Source organism: Emydura macquarii, unplaced genomic scaffold (assembly GCF_026122565.2).
Source record: "Emydura macquarii macquarii isolate MOO-44397 ecotype Brisbane River unplaced genomic scaffold, CSIRO-AGI_Emac_v2 contig_2795, whole genome shotgun sequence".
NCBI classification, from domain to species: Eukaryota; Metazoa; Chordata; order Testudines; family Chelidae; genus Emydura; species Emydura macquarii.
In genome coordinates this window covers 3,859,503-3,881,194 of record NW_027132932.1, presented here as the reverse complement: position 1 = coordinate 3,881,194, position 21,692 = coordinate 3,859,503, and the positions used below count along the sequence as shown (strand labels likewise).

The window sequence follows — 21,692 nt, the reverse complement described above, 5'->3', positions numbered from 1 at the left end:
GGCTAACCTCCCATGACTTTTTCCCTGCGCATTCCTTTCCTGCTGTTTTCACATCTTTTCACTAACCTCTGACTTTGTATGTGAATGGGCATCCATTATGTTAGTTTACAATGGGTAATTTACATCCTGACAGAGACACAGATGAACAAACATCTCGTGTCTGACGGAAAACTTGTTTTTCACCTCTGCAGGTGACGAATGCTTTGAAACAGACTCTAAGAATGTATTTTTGGTATATGTACGTAATGCCTTACATGTTATCTGTACATACCTTTCCCAGTGATATTATTAACCAGTGTGACACTGGCTTTCATTTGAGACCTAACATGACAGTCTTTGGTGAACCAGAATGTACATACCAGAATCAAGCATCAAGAAGTTTTTGGGGCGCAATTGCCATGCAGGCTGGTTCTTTCCCTGCATGCATGGGGGAATGTTAATGTGCATTCTGAAGAGAGGAGGCAGGTAGAAGCCATCCAGCAGAGATCTGATTTTTCAGAGGTGCTGAACACCAGTAGCTTCAGTTGAAGTCAATGGGAGCTCAAGTGCTCAGCACCTGTGAAAATCAGGCCTTATGACCAACTGCTTGGTGGCAAAGAGGAGACATAAGTTTGAAAGGTACCGGATAGGGACAGAAGGTTACTCGGAACTTTTCCCAGGACTTCTGCCTGTTGCACAGATAATGGTGCACAATTATCTCATGAAAGAGGCAATAGGGATCCAGTCCTGCAGTCTTTACCCCCATGAGTAGAGTCTCATTGCTGTTAATGGGATTACTCTCAGGACTGAGGAACATGCCCTTGAGAAGAATTGCAGGGTTCAGGTCAAGCTCCAGTAGAAAGCATTTAGAAAAACTAATCTGGTCACAATAAAAAAAAAATAAATAAAAAATCCAAAACCAGGTTTCTGGGCTTTTTAAAAAAACAACAACAAACATTCCCCTGCTAGGTTGCCACCCAGCTATTTCAGCATCACACTAATGCCTAAACCCACAACGAGCGGAGGACAGCCAGTAATGCAAGCAGCTGCAGGAGATTTTCTTTGTGCTTGAATGGAAGAGGTGGTGTCCTCATAGATTTTATCGTGAGAAGGCACCAATAAATCATCGAGTCTGACCTTCTATATAACACAGGCTATTGAATTTATGGATGTAAAGGGCCATCAAAGTAAGTGTAGCTGCAGTACCTGGCTTCATTAGAGCATGGGCAGAAGAACAGAGCAGCAATGAGGATGAGGAAGTCTACGGAACCCCAGGCTCACCTTGCCCTCACCTCAGACATACTTCAGCCGCAGCCGGTTAAGTGGCAGGTGGCTTACTGCTTCTGTGACGGTCTCTCATGTGAACAGGTCTAGAAACAGCGCCTGGTCACAGGGCTGCAGGCACAGCTTCCCTGCGCTGCTCAGCCATGAGAATGCATGTGACCCACCTGCCCCTCTCCTGCCCCCACCTCCACCAGGGGAACACACAACCTTGGGGAGGGGGGTGGAGAAAGAGGAGAGGGAGGGAAAGAACATGCAAGAAAGAAGGATAAAGAGGGAGAAGTGAGAACAGATAGTAGAGAGAGAATGAAGAAAGGGGTGTAAAAGACTGAAGCTCCTGCGCGTGGCATGGTGTGCAGCAGAAAGAACTGGCTAGCGCCCATCTGTCGCTCCATGTCAGGGTGTGGGGGTGTTCCATGAAGAAAGGATGGGAACCAGTGATTTAGAGAATCTGGGCGACAGAGGAATTCCTGAAGGCTCTTCCACACTGCAGGAGCTGCGGAGGAAAAGACTCTCATGCCAGCAGCACTGGGCATACTTTGCACCTGGTTCTTGTAGAGACCAATTCTGCAAGGTATTGAGTACCCTCTGCTCCTATTGACTTTAATGGGGATTCAGCATTTTCAGCACCTCTTGGAAGCACCCAGTGACACCTCCCCGCGTCCAGTTAAGGAAGTTAAGATAATCATCTGTGGTTCTGTCTCCTCTCAAATCCCTTGCTGATGATCCCCTCAAATCCCTAACAAGGCCAGTTGCTGAATTGTTTGTGGGGTGTGAGGTAAGGCAACTGTTACAGCATTCGTTAGTGTCGTCTCCCATTAGTAACCAGGGCAGGGAACTCAGCAATACAAGGTTTACACAGGGGATTCTGTTAGACTGGGCAAAACTTTTCAACCAAAATTCTTTTCTGATGAAAAATGAAGATTCAGCAACAGTTTTGTGAATTTGTGTCATTTTTGCTAAATTGTTTGTTTTTTGGGGGGGGAAAAACCCCAAATACCTGAAAGAACTGAAACAATTCATTTTGACACTTTATGATTCTAAACGCCTTTTGGTTCAAATACATTAAAATACTGGAAATTGAAATAAAATTCTTCATTTTGAGTCAAACAAAATCTTTCATCTGACCCCAAATTATTCTCTCTCTCTCTATCTATCTACCTATCTTTTTTTTACTTTTCAATTTGCCAAATTTTCGAAGAGTTTTGTTTTAGGTTCAACCCAAAATGATTTTTCCCTCCGCTTTTCAAAATTGGCAACACACTGAAAAAATCCATGGTTCACCAGCTCTGGATTCAGTGCTCATTTAACAGAAGATGGAGCTGCACTGCACTCGAGCTGTCAGACAGAAGCAAGACTTGGCTATTCTCCAGCAGCACGTGAACAGCGATGGATTTTTTAAATATACCTTTTCAGAGAAGAGATTCCATTTCAGTGGGGAAGATTTGAGATTGCGACAGTAAAATGGTACAAACTGCCTAGCTCAATAGAGGGTGTGTAACTGGCACTTGGTGCATATGAGGTTCCAGGTGATCCCTTTGCAAAATATGTTTTCCCCCTCCCTATCTCCTCCCCCAAAATACCAAAGTACAAACATTGCTGTGAGGTGTGCCAAAGTGCATCTCAACTTGAAAAGCATTCATCCGTCACCGTTGCAGTCCCAAGGCAAATATGTAGTGAAATAAGACCCTGTAAATTCCTGCCCATTAAAAAGAGATACACAGACACATAAGAGAACACCAACATGTGAATCTGCCATAAATGTCTATAGGAGGTCCAGCTATCTGCAGCATAGTGACAGCCATGAGCTTGTGAGGGCCTGTGAAGCTTGTGGTATATGGTGATTCCAGAGGGCGAGTGCTGCTTACACAGAGTGTTGTTATTAATAATGATAGATAATAAAATGGGACTGCTTACCCTGCCAGACACATAGAGACATGCTTTTAGCTTGCATTGGATGCCCCTCCATGTGCCCTGGAATTGCGTCCTTCTGAGAAGAGCATGCAGCTGTGCCCAGGAAAATGCACAACAGCAAAGAATTGGGGATTTTTATTCCACCTCCTAAAATGGGAGATTGGGAGTGGGGGGTAGGGGAACACTTGAGGGGCAAATTTAAAAGTGGAGCAGGTTTAAAGGGCAGCATAGGCATTATTTTAAAGCAAGAAAGGCTCTGGGAAACGCTCCCTTTTTTTAAACCACAAACAGGTCTGCATATAGATCTTATGACAGGGGAGCGATCCAAAAATTCCTCAGAATGAAAGGTCAGTCAGAGGAAAATGGCATTCAGGCGGACCTAGCTTATCACTAACCCGATCACGTGACAGATCCAGAGGCAATTCCGCTGCCCTCAGTAGAACCGCTTGTGCTGTCTGCCTGCAACAAGCCACATGACGCCACTGGGAAACTATCTTATTCCTCCCAGCCTAAAAATTTGTCAGGAGTCAACTTCAATGTCGGAAGGAAAAGGTTTTTGAAGAAGACACAGCTGGGAGGGCCCAATTTCCCCCTCCACTGTCCCCAGTTGCCCTACACCACACATTCTTCCCTAACACTAATTATAGGCCAGTTTCTGACACTGATGCTCACGCTGAGTCGTATTTTGCGCTGCGATTGATTTCAGTGTGGTAACTCATAGAGTTGAGGCTCCACTCGGTTTGCATAAGGTGGCAGAATCTGCCTTTAACTTAAAAAGGGGACTCCAAGATTCAGTGCAAGATGTCAACTAGTGTGTAAATTTCTGTGGCTTTTGCCACCCTTACTCACAAAGTAAGGTACTACGTGAAGAAGGGTGGTAGAACTTGGAGCTAGGTCCTCAGCTGGTGTAGCCCCATTAAAATCCATGCCCATCACTGACAATGGGTGAATCCCCCAAACATCTGGGAATGGGGTTAGACTCAGATCAGCATCCAGAAGTTCTGATGACTCTCGGAAGCTTCTCCAAAGTTTCCAAACCTTTGTAGTTTGCAAAAATTGACTGGACTTCTCACAAGAATGGCTTTGCTTGCAAGACTTCTAGTCCTTTAGGTCCTAGCTGGAAACACATAATGGCAGCTTTTCTTGTGGTATTTTGACGCCCTTTTTGAAACCAAGGGGAGCAATGTTACTTGAGAGACCACATCTCCATTGGCCGCTTACAGCAGGTGATGGCTGAGGTATGCTCTAACTACCATCGCCTGGAATTTGGCTTTCCAGGACGGGTGCTCTCATGTGAGAGTCCTGGCCCTGGGGAACTCTTGACAGTTCACCAGAGCGCAAATCTATTGAACTCCAATCCCTGATGTTAAACCTTTCATTGATTTTGGATTAAATCGATTAATTATTTTAGGGCTATCTCCTGACACCATTGCTCACTTCGAATAACAGCCTAACCTGAAGTCACTGGGAACACTAGGACGCTAGTCAGCATGAGTAAGTGTGAGAGAATCTGGCCCATAGTCACTATGGGCTGGATTGAGGAGCCTGCCTTTCTCACGCCGGTGAGCACTCGTGCAGATAGTCTCATTGCAGTCACGGGAATCGCTTCTGTAAAGAAGTGCATGCCAGCATGAGTAAGGACTCCACAATTGACCCATATGGGTCTGGTACTGCAAGGTACTGGACTGAGATGATGTGAGAAGCCTCAAAACCATTGAAGCACGGTGGGGATTTAGGTCACTCAGCGTCCCAAGTCATCAGACTCTATTAAAACAGGTGTGTCCTTTGCTGGAACAGGGCACTTATTGATCGCAGTTGTTTTTTAAATGTTCTGAGAAAGAGGTTGGCTGTTACATTCAGAGGGGCTATGTAAGTTCATAAGTCAATTTAATGAAATAAAGAAAAATATTTTATTAAATAATTAGATTAAATTATTGAATTCAGTAAAGGAACGTACCTGAACATTTCAGAACCTTGCAGGAAGTTTGGCTTTGAATTTGGTTCTCCAGTTGGGGGACGGCTGTCAGTGTGGGAGACCTTATCATTCCCCCCTCCTCCCAACTGGTCGGCCTGCCCTTGCAGTTATCATTATCATGCAGCACGGTATGTTCATGTTGCCACATTCCAGGACACCTTGTTACGCATGAGACTACCGCCTTGCACCAAACAGTCAGCAGTCCGGCCAGTCCAGTGGATTTATCAAGGGAAGGTCGAGACAATGGATAAAAATATCCTGAAAAATTCATCATTTTGCATGTATGCGATGTTAATGTGTCAGGATATCCTTTACCTTTTTGTTAAGTAAATGCTGTGTATAAATTCTTGTGTCCTAGAACCATTTTAGTGTATTCTTATGATTCCTGCTGCTGATAAAGCCCATCTGGTGACTATTAAAGGGAATTGCTATACATATAAACATAAAAGGATTAGAACTCCTTGTTTTAAGTACCAGTGCTGTTACTAATTTTAGCTTCAGGATTTGTTATGCTTAAAACAACCAGTAGTCTGGGTATCTGGGACCCGGTTCCCCATGACATAAGAAAGGGATGGGGAAGGAAGAGAGAAGTACAGCCGATTCCTGGTGGCTAGTTAGCACAGTTGGTTAGAGCAAAGTGCTAATAATGTCTAAGTTTCAGGCCCTCCATGGGCTGGTATCTTCTTTGTTGTATCTGTCTGTTTTCTTTTTCAGTTTGATTGTAATCTCTTTTCAAGAAGCACCTTTTGTTATGTTTGTACAGGGCCCCTATTCATGACTGGTGGCTTCTAGATGCTACTATGACAGAACTATTTCTGATCATATTAATTATTGTTTTTCTTGCCATTCTTTGTTAGGCCCACCCAGAATTGCTGATAAAGTGATCCACCGGCAGTCCGTGAGGTTAGGAAGAACCATCAAGCTCCTGTGTCCAGTAGAAGGTGACCCACCACCTCTGACTATGTGGATGAAAGATGGACGGACGATCCACAGTGGCTGGACCAGGTTCCGGATCCTTCAGCAAGGACTGAAAATCAAGGACGTGGAAAGCGAAGACGCGGGAACGTACATCTGCAAGGCCACCAACGGCTTTGGCAGCATGAATGTGAACTACACCCTCATCGTGATTGGTAAGTACAGCAGGAGGAAATGTAAACCGTGCCTTCTTTAAGGGGAGCGGAGAAGTTTGATTTCTTTTCACCTGGCAGTGATTGCAGGTCCTCTTTTGCTAATCATTTACTGACCTCCACTTTTAATGGCCAATGTTTGAAGATGTTTAGGGTTAGCTACAACGCTGCACATCTCTTGCATTGCAGTCAGCAGCCGCAAGATAAGATTATCCCGTGCCAAAGGTTACAAATAAACCGAAGTGATGCAATAATCACTAGGGCACAGATCACAACGAATTCCACACAGGAAAGGCTGAGTGATAAGGAGAGGTCATGCTGATCTTTAGGTTTGCTGCTGGCACAGGGCAGTTCACAAAACAAATTTCAGTGTTTTAAAAGTGCGCCGTATTGAAGTGCACAGCAAGGGGATTTGTGCAGTGAGCAGATGCAGACTATGCTAGGAATAACCGTAGCTCTGGTGAAACTATAGCTTTGAAGGAGAGACCACGGGTTTGGGTGGTTGCTTCTGGGGCTCGAGGAGAGGCCTGAATGTTTTTCTTTCACTCTGTGTTCAGAGCGTCCCATCGGTTGCTGACAGGAAATGTATCCAGCCCTCCTTAGCTGGAGGGAGAAGGCTGGCTAAAACATGGTGTATTTGAGGGTGCCAGGGGAGTGAAGGAAAGAATTAGACTGTGGGGAGATGCTGAAGACTGCCCATCACCCTCCTTCTCTCCCAGCCAAAAGCCCCCCCAGCCAGCATGAATACTTTAGCCCACAAAGTCCTACCTCTTTCTAGGCTCATTTTAAACAACCAAAAGCTGCTTACTGATAAGAGCAGCCTTGCCTGTGAAGACAGAAGAGCCCTGTTTGAACTCTAACCCGCGTCTGCCTCATCCTCCCCAAACAAACCCAAAACCCCTTCACACCAGAAACCAGATTAATGGCTTTCTGCCCAAAAAAATCTCTGGGGAGAGGAAAGGGGGCTGATCCTGCCACTCTGCAGAGCGCTTGGGGGAGGGGAAGACAAAAGAGCACTTTTCCTGCCTAGAGGAAGGAGCTGCTGCCTTGAATCAAACTAAGCTGCTTATCTGGTTCTCCCGAGGGAGCCCTGGAGGAGAGCAGAGGAGGGGAGAGTGTGTCTGGCAGGCATGCTTAGAGAAAGTTTAGAAATGACCTACGCCTTGCAGAACTGTTTGCAGAGATGTGCACAGTACAGTGGCATGCGACAGCCAAAGCACTGGGGCAGGCACAGACGGACTGAGCTCAGAATTCTTAAAAACAGCTTTGCACCAGGAGGTGGGGAGTGTTTCCACATCAGCTCCTCTGAAACACTGAACATAGGGGTCACAATGAGAACTGTGTGGTGCTGAGTGCTTCTGCAGACCTGGCCCTCACAAAGGTGGCCAAATGGGAGTGGACGTCTCTTGAAAATCTGGTCTTGACACCTTTGGGAAATGTGCTCCTAAGTGACTTGCCTAAGGTCACCCAGGAAGTCTGTGGCAGAGCTAGGAATTGAACCACAGTCCTGTGCTTTAACCACTGGGATAGTGGGAGACACCACTCTTAGGGTGTTTACACAGCAGCTGGCAGGTATAACTCCCAGTGGGGTAGATGTACATGTGCTAATTCTTCTCAGGCTAGTGCCTAAAAATTGCAATGCAGCACGGATGGCAACTTGGGCTAGCCTCCAGAATGTACACTTAGGGGGTCGGACAGTATTATATTCGGGCCCACCCCAGTTACACTGCCCATTCTAGGAATCACACCTCCCAGCTGCTGTGTAACATACCCTTAGTTTCTACATGAGGAGAAATTAAAAAGACTGGGACTGTTCATCTTAAAAAAAAAGGGGGGGGGGGGAATGTGACGGAGGTCTATAAAATCATAAATGATGTCAAGAAAGTGGATAAGAAGTGTTATTTGACCCTTCATATAACAGAAGAACCAGAGGTCACCCAATGAAATTAATAGGCAGCAGATTTAAAACTAATATAAGGAAATATTCTTCACAAAATGCACACTCAACCTGTGGAACTCATTGCCAGGGGATGTTGTGAAGGCCAAAAACATAACTGGGTTAAAAAAGGAATTAGATAAATTCCTGGAGGATAGGTCCATCAACGGCTCTTAGCCAAGATGGTCAGGGACGCAACCCCATGCTCTGGGTGTCCCTAAAACTTTGCCTTCCAAAAGCTGGGATTGGATGACCGGATGGATCACTCTAAATTGCCCTGTTTTCTTCATTCCCTCTGAAATATCTGGCACTGGGCACTGTCAGAAGACAGCCTACTGGGCTAGGTGGACGATCGTTCTGACCCTGTTCGGCCATTATTATATTCTTAATTTTGAAAAGCTACAGCTCTTAAATAAGGTGACTTTAGTTTTCTTCAGTCATGCAGACTATCATCTCCTGGGAGCCGAGCCTGCCTCTTCTTTAATGTCTGTAAAGCACTGCACACACCTATAGCGTGGTAGGACCTAGAAAGGTTTTTAAATTTCCTTTGGAAAGAGGAGTCGAGGCTTGTGTAACGCGTGCCATTGGGTCTGTCCAGTGTGAAATGCCAGTGCAGTGCCAGGGCTGAGGAAATGAGCACATGCTTTCAGGAGTACTGTGCTGCTATCTGATCTGACAGCAGCTTTAGAGGCAGGTTCAGGGAAGTCAGTGACTAGGAGAGGATGATTAGTGACATATGGCTGATAAAAGAGCAGAGCGGGAAGAGGGGATTCCCAGCTGTGGGAATTGTAGGATGAGTCATTGAAGGCACAACAGGGGGAGCAGGATGACATGAGGACAGTAAATGGATAATAGCTAAGAGCTAAATTTGCCTCATCTTGTGAGAGTGTCCAGAGGGCAGAAGTGATATTCCCATCCCTAGGAAACTTGCCAGGGAGAATGGGCACCATTGGTTGCTATGTAGGGCCTAGATAATGTGCCTGACATAGCTTCTTCTAGCATCAAAGGAGCAGGACTAGGTGGTCACATCACCACCTCTGTAAACTGGGGCCTGTAGGGCATACTGCTGAGGCTGTTGACTCCCAGGATACCCTGAGCCATTCTACTTGGCAGTGGGACTGCATAGGTGTATTTGAGGTCAGAGATTGGCCCAGTATCTATCTGTCTCCTTCATGCTTAGTATAACAATTTTGTTATATCGGGATCAAGTGAGAAGGACCAAAGAACCTTCTCCTTTTCACTCAGACACAGTTCATCTCCACTGCTCTTCTATACCCCTTATCTCCAGAGTTTCATCTGTCCAAAGCCCATCTATATCTTTTCGGGCTGACATCAACTTGTCTGTCCACCATGCCCCAGTCACTGTGGGTTCAGTAATTAGGCATCATTCCCAATGTACTGCTAATGAGCTCATTGCTTCTACCACTATATAGTTACACACCAAATAACACTAGCAGCAACTGAAAGATGTTGCCGTCCCATGCTGCTTTTTTAATTTTAGCAGCCTCAGCAGAAAGGGCAAAGAGTGAACAGGTTATGGAGAGGTAACTAATCTCTCGCCCCTGGAGATTATACTCTGGCATATTGATAGAGAAATGCTATGGGGCTTGCATTGCCATTGCCTGTGCATTACCCATTCTGTGAAGCTGAACAGAGGTCTTTGGGTACAGTTCCAGCACCTTACATGAGATTTAAGGGCCCAACCCAACTCTCAATACAATCTGTGGGAAGACGCTCCTTGATTTTAATGGGAGTTACGTGCCTCAAGTGCACTTGGTTTTTTTTTTTTTTAAAAAAAAGGAGGATTGAAAAATCAGGGGCCATGAAATGAGAATTAGGGACTACAGCAGTGTTCTTCATTGCAAGGCCCAGGAGCCAGTGCCGACTCCCATCAACCCTAAGCGCGGCTCGCTGACTCGTTGTTTATATCCCAATTTATTTTATTTTTAACATTAGAATACGTACCGAGCCTATCAAAGTCTGCCTTCTTTACATGTCAAGATGGTACGATGTGTGCCAATAGGTACATCTAATATATTTGTTGTATAATAACCATAATATTACCATAGCAACCAACGTAGAACTCAGAGTGTTCAACCGTTTGTGTCGTATGTTATTTTTTGGCCCCAGTGAGTTACTGGAAAGAATGGATAGAGTCTTAATGCCGTTGTAGAGAAGATCGGAAAGTGAAACAGGAGAAAAAGTAGATAAGAATGTAACTGGATATTAATTAAATGAACAAAAGCAGATCTACAACAACTACAGAAAACGAGGTAGCTGGAGAAAGTAGCGGCCATGTTTTATTGTACAAGCAGACATCGTTTTAGTTATCCAAGTTGCTCTGTAACATTACATTATTAAGGAGTAACAAGCAATGTGTTAATTTAGTAGTTGATGTGCTCTCAAGTTGAAGTTTTTTTTGCCAAAGTGGCCCTTGCTTGAAAAATAGTGAAGATCGCTGGACTAGAGTTTAGCTGGAGGTGGGGCAAAACCTCTGAAGATAATAGGCTGCTTTGTTAAGTTGGATCATCACACAAATTGTATTAATAATGATAGTATTAATAATATTTAGCACTTAGAGTGATGTGCATCTTCAAAGTGCTGCTAGCTAGCTAATTAGGCTCGGCTCTTGCATCCATTGAAGCAAATGGTAATACTCCCATTGCCCTCAGTGGGATTGAACCTGGGTGGAGTTTAAAAGAGCTAAATATTAAAAAGACAAAAAACCCAACAAAGAATATTGAAGAGTGTGGTGCCAAAGCTTGAGGTAGAGTTAAGTTAAACTTGGGACAGACATGTTGCACTGAGTGGTCATTCACCTCCCTATGTCTTCATACTAATGCTGGCTAAGAATAGCATCTCTTAACTTCTTAACACCTTCCTTCTGTATCACTTTATACACCCAAGTAGGTTGCATTTTTCTCAGCCCATTCTTGAGTGTTGATTGTTACCTTGTCCTTGTCTCAAATTGCTCTCCATAGACTTGTTTGTTTTATGTTTCAAACTGATTGCTCTCCCATTAATGCCATTTCCCTTGAAATCAGATGTCACCCGAGTATCTTTCCTTTTGAGGTCTGAAAGTCAACACAAGGTACGACTGTGTGTTTCTTTCAAAGAATTCAAGTTGGCTCTGAACCTTAATGTATCTGGCAGATGCTGGGATTTCTTCTTGTGAAAATGGTCCCTGTGTGAAGAGGAGCCTTTGTTTATTTTAGAGAACACAGCAGTATTTTAAAACCAACAGCTTGTCAGCCTGGAGGATGGAGAACAAATTGATGGTGCCATTTTGTTTGTGCTCCGGAAAACGCAAACATCATTAGGCAGAATGGCCTTTTGAACCATATGGCCTCTCTCTTTATTTTTCTAATAGCACTTTAAGAATCTTATTTCAGCGTTACTCAGAATGCAATATTTATACACTATGGCAGGTGCTCAGATACCATCATGACGGGTGGGGTGTAAGAGCCCAAAGAGAATAGAAAATAGAACAAGAAAGCATCATATCACATGAATGATTATAATGGGAGCCTGAAAAAATTAAAATCCATTTGCACCATGAAAACATGCTGGATGTTGGCATCAGTGGGACCAGGATTTCACCCCAGTTCCTTATAATAGGACATAACAAAACTTAGTAATATATGGATCCTTACACAGTAGCTTTGATCTACAGATTTCAAAACACTTTTATAAACTTTTCATTTAGCCTCACAACACTCCTTTGAGGTAGGTAAATGTCACGCCCATGTTATATCAGGGTACACAGTAGCATGGTAAAGTTCAGTAACTTGCTCAAGGTCCTACAGAGAACTTGGAGTTAAACCCAGCAGTGCTGACCCACTCACACACTCTTCCTTACCACTGTTTCACACTCCCTCCCTCCTTTAAAAAAGAATGACAGGAAGTTATGGGAAGATCTGCTACAAGAGTAACTTTTTGAAGCACGTAAATCCCATTATTTAGTGAACTGTATGTGTCTGTCTTTCTCTCTCACATGCATAGCTACCTGGAGGAGTTGCTTTCAACCATGTTTCCCATAAGCAACTGCTGACTTCTAACAAAAGGAACTCATAAAGTTCATATTGAAATAATACTTTACAGCAGGAATGCATAGCACAAATAAAGTCCTGTGCTCGCTATTTTATTATTTGCTTGTTATTTCTTAAAATAGAATAAATTTTTTTTTAAAAATTTAAAAAAAAAATAGATTAAAAGTAACAGAAAAGTATGAGTTGACTAAGGCTAAAAAGGGAGCCAATTCATCAAAACTTCAAGGATCACCAGTACTTGGAACCTTTTTTTCTCTCCCTTGTATCCTTTGAAAGACTAAATCTCTTAGCCTTCATCATCATTATTAATTAATATTCATATGTCAGTAGAGTCTAGGGATTCCAGCCCCTTTATAACAGGCACTGTACAAACACATGCTAAGAGAGTACAAATGCAATTGACAATGACAGTCAATAGGATTTAGGCTCCTAGGTGCCTAAATCAGTTTTGAAAACATGATTTAGGCACCTAAATGAGTTATGTGTTGCAATGCTGAGTGCGGCAACACCTAATTACCCCTAAAAATCTGGGCCTACGGTCACATGGAAAGTCTGTGTTAGAGCTATGTATTGAGCCCACATCTCTTGAATCCCAGGCCAGTACTTTAACCAAAAGACCATCCCTCCTCCACTGCTTGCTCCAGAGCCGATTTTTCCTCCTCTGCCTTTAGACAGCCTATCCCTTCCAGTCTCCTGGAATGGGGTTTTTCTTTTGTCTACTCCTGGGTTCTTGATCTTCCTTCCCAGTGAACTGGCCTTGGCAAGCCACCAGGTTGCTGCGCTGCTCTCTGAGCGTGGGCTCTAGATTCCTAACATCAAAGGATCCCATTCTCATCTACCTCTGCAAGAAATGTATGGAAGTAAAAAGCCGATCACCAATAGAAGTAGAAATTACAATTTCCTCTCATAGCCAGGCTTAATACATTTTGTGGCTTACCACAAGATTTGGGATGGTAATTACGGTGCAGACAGATTTATAGATGCTGGAAGAACTCTTTTTAATCAGTATGAGTATTCTGCTGATCCAAGTACACAGTTCCTTCTCCTAGAGAATTATCTGTAGACCATCAAAAACAAATGAGCTGTACACCAGACAAGGGTTATTTATATAAATATCCCCATGAAATTCTTATCTCTGGTCGTCCATTGAAAGCTGTTTCTTACTGAATCGATCCAGATGCCAGCTCATGATCTGTAGATATCAAAAAGGAACTTTGCCTTTGTCTTTAAACTAAGGAGTCGTGCACATTTCTGGCTGTGAAAACAGGTTGTGTATGGTGTTCAGGGAAACTCGTGCAATTCAAATTTCCTTCACGCAGGGAGGTAGAGGGGGATCTGTCACTCCACTGCTCAGATAGCTGCTCTGACCATAAGTGGGAGAGCAGGGGCTGCTCTGTCAAAAAATTTCAGCCAACTCCATTCAAGCCCCCCTGCTACCGTGGTGCCTACAGGAAACTGCCAACTCCACAGAGTCCCTGTGGAATATATAGTATGGGATCATTTAATTAAAGACTGTATCATAAAACATACACACAGGAGGGTGGGGGGTGGGGGGGGTTGAATTAAGGTTGCACAGATGACCTTAATTCTGGCATTGCCTAACTTTTAAATGTTTGACTGTGCAACTTTAACTGTAGTTTGTGAGTAAATTTTCCTAGGATTTTTGAAGGGCATACTGCAAAAAAACCAAATTCTGTCACGTGGAATCCTATTGACACACACATGGTTCATCAGAAGGGTTGGAAACTTTCCAGTGCATAGTCCCTTGGCACTTGAGCTAAGGGAGTAACTGACAGCAGTAGTAGGTAGTCATCCTACCAGTCACTTAGAAATGCACTTAGTTGCCGACAGCAGAGGAATGGTGAGACTCAGAAGTTTTGGGATCTCTATCAAAATGCGGAAGGGAAGTGTTCTGTAATAATCACAGACCCTTCTGCCCCATTCCATCCAAACCATCCCAGTCCTGTCTCCTCACCACTCTTGGCTACTTATCTAAGCCTTCCCCTTCCCCTCCCATGCAGCTCATCCTAGTCCCAGTCTCCTTGTCCAGTCAGTCCCAGTCTCTCCCTCCCTACACTCCATATCCCAATATACTCCCTCTTGCACATGCGTTTGGCACTTGTCCACTCTGTATTCAAGTCAGACCGATTTTTCCTCCAGAGAGAGCATTGAGAGTTAAGGAAAGACAATCTTCCTGCTCTCAGTTGTGGTTCGCAGTGCCATAGCAGCTGGGACTAGCAATTTCAGGGACAGTTCTACTCAGCTATATAGCCCCAGGAAGGAACATGCTCAGGATCTTATAATGGGAAGCTTCACACTAGGCAGACTACCATCGCTGCCTATAATAACAAATAATATCAAGTCGCCCACAAGTCGGGTCATTCAAAGGGAGAGCTCCAATGAACAGCTGGGTGCTATAGGAAGTGATATTATTAAATATTTACACTGCGGTATAGCCGGCTCTTTCAATGAAGTTAAGCATAGGGAGCTTTTCACTAAGAAAATATTATGGGCCAAATCCTGTGAGCTCTGCCAACATTGCTACATAAGGTGCTATTGCTACAGGTGCTAGCCCAATAAACATGTTAACAGACTTGAGTTGTTTGACTAAGTACTTGAAGCTCTGTATAGTCCTTTGTCTTTGAATATGTACATTTATCCTTTTATTACCCTATTTAGAAAAGAAAAAGATCTACCAGGTAGGGATGGCAGAATTGTGTGGGCCTTGCCATTCTCCGTACACACAGAGCTGTGTGGGTTGCTAGTTTCCCTTAGATTCTGCAGCACGACCAACTTAATCTTGCTAGGGTGCACCCCAGTACCACTTCAAAACAAGATCAACATTTAACTCCAAGAAGCAGCTGCTCTCGTGTTTTTCTTTTCTGCTTTGCATCTCAGCCTGTTGTGTTTGTAGTCTCACTTCTTCAGTTTTATGTGGAGGAAGATTGTGGTGAAGAATCCATCGCCTTTCTGTTCACATCCTTCTCCTCTTGTCAGTTTGACTCCCTTATAACGGGTCCCTACCCACTCAGCCACTGCCTGTGTAATGACCTGTAAAATCATGTTGCGGAAGGCAGGCAGTTAAAAACAGCCAGTTGTCATAGACCTTGATGAGCATTTGGAAATGTACCCTTAGAAATTGAACAGCAACTCACTCTCCAACAAGTCAGTTTTGCTATTGAATGTCTAAAATCTGTCTGCTAAAAGTGATTGCATTGAGAATCTTTAGCAGCATTAGAAGATTTATCTTTAAAGTAGCTTTATCCTGCCTGGCCAGCTGCTATTTTATGTTTTTTACAACTTGTCCAAAGACAGCTCTCTTTGATAACAGGCCTCTGTGAAAAATTTGCATTGAAAGAGCCTTTTAAAAAAAAGAGTCAGTGTAAGAATCCAGAAAAAAAGAAAAGCACGGCAGTATATGAATGGACATTTATTCTTGCATGGTTCTCACTGCTTATAGTAGTAGGAAGTCCTGTATGAAAAAACAGAGTACAGTAAAATATGGTTTGCATTATAGTTTTCCGATGAAGTCATCAATCTGTGTAGAAATCATTTATAATGCAAAAGCTGTAAAAACATTTGTAGCCCAGAGTCAGGTGCCATCAGCCATCTTGGAAAAGCATGACAAATTCATTTATAGTTGGGTTTTGGCTTCTTAGCAAACTCTGGGGACCAAAGAGAGATGCGTGCAGCAATAACTTGTGAATCAACGTTGAGTCAGCAATGTATGCACCAACAGCACTATTAATACTAAGCAGAAAACTGACATGAGTCAACACTTGACAAAGATGCAGGATTTGTGTTTAAAAAACAAGAGTGGCTTAGCTTTCACTAGTCATACTACAGAGTTAGTACTTCATTTTTCATACATCAACTCCAGCACAGAATGTGAAAGGCAGCCTGTACAGCATGGGCACAATGACACACCACGTAATCACTACTAACAATGATTATTGTTATGTGAAAATGAGAAACTTCTTGCTATAGTAAATAGTAACAACATTTTCACCTTTAATTTGCTGTGGCCCTGATCTGTGCAGGTGCCTAAGCACACTGATTACCACCTCAGGAGGAACTGGCCCCATTAATTCACTGATAGTAATGATTGCACTGCTAATTAAAGCCCAGATAGTTTATGGCTTGTAGGAGCTGAGCAGAAGAGGGTGCCTTAAATTGCCACCCAACTGAAGTAATTGCACAAGGAATACTACTAGCAAGATCCTTGTTGTCTCTGCTTGGTCACAGCAATCCATTTCACAGATCCAGTTGCAAGACTAGGAGGAACCTCATCTTTTGCTGAGAATGTGACGTAATATGTATAGCTGAGAGAAAGCGTATTATGCATCAGGCACCAGAGCTAACCAAATTCTGCCTTGAGGTCTGCAGGAACTCAACCTATTTACTAGGGGAGTGAAAAATACTCAGTATGGACAGTTGAGTATTTTCAGATTTCATTATGAACTTGAAAACTGACCCATATTTCTATAAAAACTTACCAGGATTCCATTGCTAAAAAACTTACCATACTAACCAACTTTACCATGTTCAGCTGGAAATGGAGCTCCTCTTCCAGGTAAAATGACTCATTGTCTGAGTGAAAATGGACTGCTCTCAAGTGAAAGGCAGCTCATCATTCTCAGTTATTTGCATGGCTGTAGTGCCTAGAGCCCTGATCAGGCCCTGTTATCTAGGCACAACATAAATATAGACTGGGATATTTGAAGGTGCCTGAAAGAATTAGATGCCCAATTACAGCTGCATTTCAATAGCACCTCATTCCCAGAGGCTCCTCTGGAAAAATGCCATCCATAGTCAGACAAGTTCCTTGGCCTAGCATGCTAAGTCTAGAATTTGAATTTTCCCAAGTGGAAATACCCATTTTGTTGAATTTATTGGGAGAGAAAAGAACGGGATAAATCATCTGAAACAAAAAGGTAAACATTGCTGGAAAAATATCTCACCAACTTCAGTGGTTTCAATAGATGTTGCTTGCATGAGTCTGAAATCAATATATGGCTCGTGTTATTTTGTTGTGGAAAAGCTCCTTCTGCATAATAGCTCTGAAAGAGGTTATTATGCCACAATGTCAATATTAACTGTGGCCTTTCTAAAAATGGCACTGACTAAAAACGTATCAACAAGCCATTCTATTGATGACTCCATGTGAATGAGCATCAGAGGCTAGAAAACACCACACATGGGTTACTGTAACGTTTCTTGCGACTCCTGATCCATAACGTAAACTCAGTGTTAACACAGTTTAACGTCCACATTTTTTTACAAGATCTTTGTTTTATTAGTTTTATTTGATTTTTCTAACATACTTTACAGTATGCTTATCAATACATCATGTGCTAACCAACAAATGCCCCACTGTTTCAAATAGACTTCTTTTTCTTTCCCCATTAAGCTGTAACATAGAAGCCAAGTTTGGAAGGTGACAACACCTGTTCACAATTTAAAGGAAATTAAAAGATTTTTTTCCATGGATGTAAGCATGAAATTCAGACATATATGTATGTATATATAATTTCCCCCTGCATACTCCATCCTGCGGTAGAGATCTGCAGGCCAGAGTTGCAGCCAGTGTAAATTTAAGGCATGCAGGCCATATGGATGCATTTAACCCACAATCCCTTGCAGATGCTTTGGAGTGTGCGGTTGCTGTTACATTCACGCAACTATCAAGCTGCAGCTCTGTTTGCTGTGTGATTATTGTTTGGAAATGAAAGCAATACACAATGTCAAGAGAGCTGACATTAACAGTGTGTTTGATCTGGACAGTTTATGGCTTTCTTCTGTTAGCTGATATTAATAGAATTAGCCTCTGGTCCAAACTAGGTTGTGGCGGACATTTCACTTCTTTTGGTCAGTATATCTGAGGTTAAAAAACATTTTGCCTCCTATTTTATTGAAATACTTCATTAATCACAAACTTCTTTTGAAAAAAAAAACAAACAACCAACCAGCCAAACAAACACCCACCAAGCACAAACCTCCACGCAAATGATGGGTAAGAGCCTCAGCTGGTGTCAGTGAAGTGGGCACCAATTTACACCAGTCTGACCACATCTGTTTACTGATGCTTAGCTTTGATCTAGGTAGTTCCTGGTCCTTGCAGGTTGTGTGGATGGGGGGGGGGGGGAGGGAAGGAAGGTGCTTGAAGTTGCTGATCAAAGTCCTGGCCCAGCTGCAGTCCATGAGCTAAAGAACTACTGTACCTCTCCGAAAGGGACAAGGAGCTGTCATGGCCTCACCAGGGCCAGCAGCTTTGCTTCAGGAGCAGGAGTGCAGTCTGTATCCTCTTCCCTGGTGGCCCAGCAGCTCTGCCCCCAGGAGTTCCTGGGGACATTGTGGTAACAGGAGCAAAACATCCAGTGCACAAATTCAAGATGGTTCCTTCCCCACAGTGTTAGGATGCCTCCCGTCCACCCAAGATGTCCATCCTAATCTGTGTTCTCCTCTGCTTCCTCCATGCCCCCTTTGGCTGTCCTTTACCCTCAGCAGTTACCCTCCCCCCCAATCCTGCCTCCTCCCACAGGTCTTTGGTGCTTTTGCCACTCTCCTTCCTTCCCTCAAAGGTCTTGGAGTGTCTGCCCCTCTCCTCACCTGTTCTCTGTTTTCTTAAACCACTCCTTGATGAAAACAAGCTGCATCTGCCATCTGCCATGCCCTTTGGTGGCTGGCTGCTCATCCCTGATGTATTGATCCTGTGACTGGCTGCTGCAGAGGCCGCCATGGGAGAGGGGAGTGTGTGCTTCTGAAAGGGTGCAGTGGGCAGACAGTTGTGTGGGTGAGCAGCTTTAAAGGAGCATCAGAAGATTTGGCAACTTTTCCCCACCTCTGTTGGTCTCTGCTTTTCCCTCCAACATACCCATCTGCTTCTGCACTGTCCCTCCTTCCCTTCACATAGACAGAACGGGGGCAGCTCTTGTCACATGACTTTTCTATCTTGCACCATCATTGGCTTTTGCAGTCTCCTCTGGACTCATGGACGCGCAGGTTCAGATGAGGCCGCTGGGGCTGGATTGACCCCCTGGGCACAATACTTCCAAGAGCTGTCATTGGGGCACGTGCCTACACGTTGCCCCCTACCAAGGTACAGTGACTGAACCCTCAAATTCTCTCTCCTGTAGTCTGTACATACCCAATCTATCATGAATACAGCGAGTAATCACGTTTCATTGTTGGCAACAGCAAGTAACTGAGAAGTGCTCAGCAGGAATTTTTGTAGGTCAAGGCACAGTATGTAATGCTTACTTATTGTATAATCAGCAGCACTGAGCCTGGTTAATTTATAGAGTGTGAATTACCTTTGCTGATTTAGGAGACTCTCTCTTTTTACTTACACACACACACACACACACACACACACACACACACACACACACACACACACACACACACACACACACACACACACACACACACACACACACACACACACACACACACACACACACACACACACACACACACACACACACACAAGTGATCCGTGCATGTTGTCCATGAAAAGGTATGAATGCTGAGGAAGTGTATTATTTCATTTCTGTTCAGTCTGGTTTTGTACCTTTTCCATACTGTCTTTGGCATCCAGTTTAAGAAAAAGATGGAAAAAAAAGAGTCTGGCAATTACCATAAACCTATACGTAAATCCATTGTTTTGTGCGTTTGAGGAGAGAAATGACATATTCTGTGCTGTACTTGATGAATCATGTCGTTGTGCTCGAATGCTGCTTGCTCTGTAATAATATAGATTTCATAGTCAGAAGTCTGGAGTGTTTACATTATACACTTTTTGGCAATAAAATTGGAAAAGAAGAGGGGAAAAAACCAACATTAATCCCATGAGCTCTGAAACTCACATGCCTTCTTAAACGTACCCTGTTAAAGACATTAAGTCCCTAGCAAACATCCACCTATCAGCAGTGGAGAATTTGTAAAAGGCGCACTTTGTTCTGAACTCCCTGCCCTATTGATTATGCACAGTTCTTTTATTTTGTGACTAGGATGACGACCCCGTAGCCCGGTAATGATGACAGGTTTATGTAGTTTAACACCCAGACACTGCGATGTTTGTTAAGGGCTGCCAGACTCCAACGGCGCTGCAAACTTAGTTTATTTTCATTGTCAGTTTTGCTGCTTTTTAAGGTGTCCTGCCACCACCGCCACTGGAAGCAGCGCTGCTGCTGAACTCGGAGGTTGAGATGTCAAGATGTTAAGAGCACAAGGCACCATCCTCAAACTGCTTCCACTCGTAAAACGTCACTTTCACTCTGGTGGCGCTGACAGGTTAGAACCTTACTGCTCTCGCTGAAGCCAAGCAAAAGAAAAAAACAAAAAGCCCAGAAGAGCCGTAAAAGGAGTCAGATAACATAGAAATTACCCCTTCCCTTTCTACTTCGATGATGCATTTTGCAGCTATCAAATTAACATTTTAAAGAGGGCCTCCTTAGAAACCACAGTAAAAGTGAAGAACATAAATATACCCTGCAAACCTAACTGTTAAAGCACTGTATGGGTCAACACCTTTCTCCTCTACACAATGTAGGAGCCTGTGAGCTCTCTTTAGATATTTGAATTACCATCTTGTATGAATGACAGTACAATAAGGAGACAAACAGTGAAGAACAATGCTCTTGTTTAAACTCAACTTAAATGATTAACAATCCATGCACAGAAAATATTTGCATCGAGATTAAAGGGAAGTGAGTGTTTTTTCATTGCAGAAGGCCCAACTCAGCGAAGGCATTAGTAATCTCTCCTTCCATCCATCTTGTGACTAATACATTACTGTACATGTGTTGTGCCCCTTTATTCAAGGGAAATCACCATTTCCAGGCTTGCAAGGGAAAAAATAAAGCAGAATTCTTACAGCCCGTTAATCTTTTAATGTCAGCCAAACCATAAGGTTTGAGTTTTATGTCACACAAATCAAAGCAATCCTTTATGACGCAAATGGCTTTTACTACAGTTTTTCAAGTAATTCATTGTTTCTTCACAACCTTTTTTGAGTCAGTGGGGCTGTTCTCTTGCTTAAAGTTAAGCAAGTGCTTAAGTGCTTTGTTGGATGGGGGGACCACAGTGTTTTGCAACATAGAGGATTGAGTCCTACACCACAAAAATATTCTGATCTGGGGGGAACAACCCCCCCCCCCACATGATTGGGTTTCCTTCTGTGCACTAGTAAATGGCCCTCATTGTAGAGGGAGGCCATGTGCTTTTGTTTTAGATGGAATAATTTGTAATTTTATTTCTGCTGAAAGATCTTTAAAATAAACAGGGATCCACATCTCATCCTGTCTGAATGAGCAGCCAGGAGAGAGGAGAGCCTGTGACAATTCCCCCCATTCATTGTAAGGGCGTTGGGAAAGGGGTTGGTTCTACTTCACATGCAGCATGGAATTCCCAGACCTGCCTGTTGCTCT

General features: G+C 43.5%; 1 protein-coding gene across 18 annotated transcripts in view; it reads left to right on the top strand.

The window, feature by feature from the left end:
* The window catches only part of FGFRL1 (fibroblast growth factor receptor like 1), a 320,481-nt gene that overhangs the window by 205,326 nt on the left and 93,463 nt on the right, over window positions 1–21,692 (top strand). For 17 of the 18 annotated variants that reach the window (XM_067567663.1, XM_067567662.1, XM_067567669.1 and 14 more), the window contains one exon: window positions 6,007–6,279. In XM_067567663.1, coding sequence (XP_067423764.1) covers window positions 6,007–6,279 — 273 coding nt within the window. Of the gene's footprint in view, window positions 1–2,482; window positions 2,728–6,006; window positions 6,280–21,692 lie in introns of those variants that run through there. The other variant, XM_067567670.1, reaches the window with a different exon arrangement.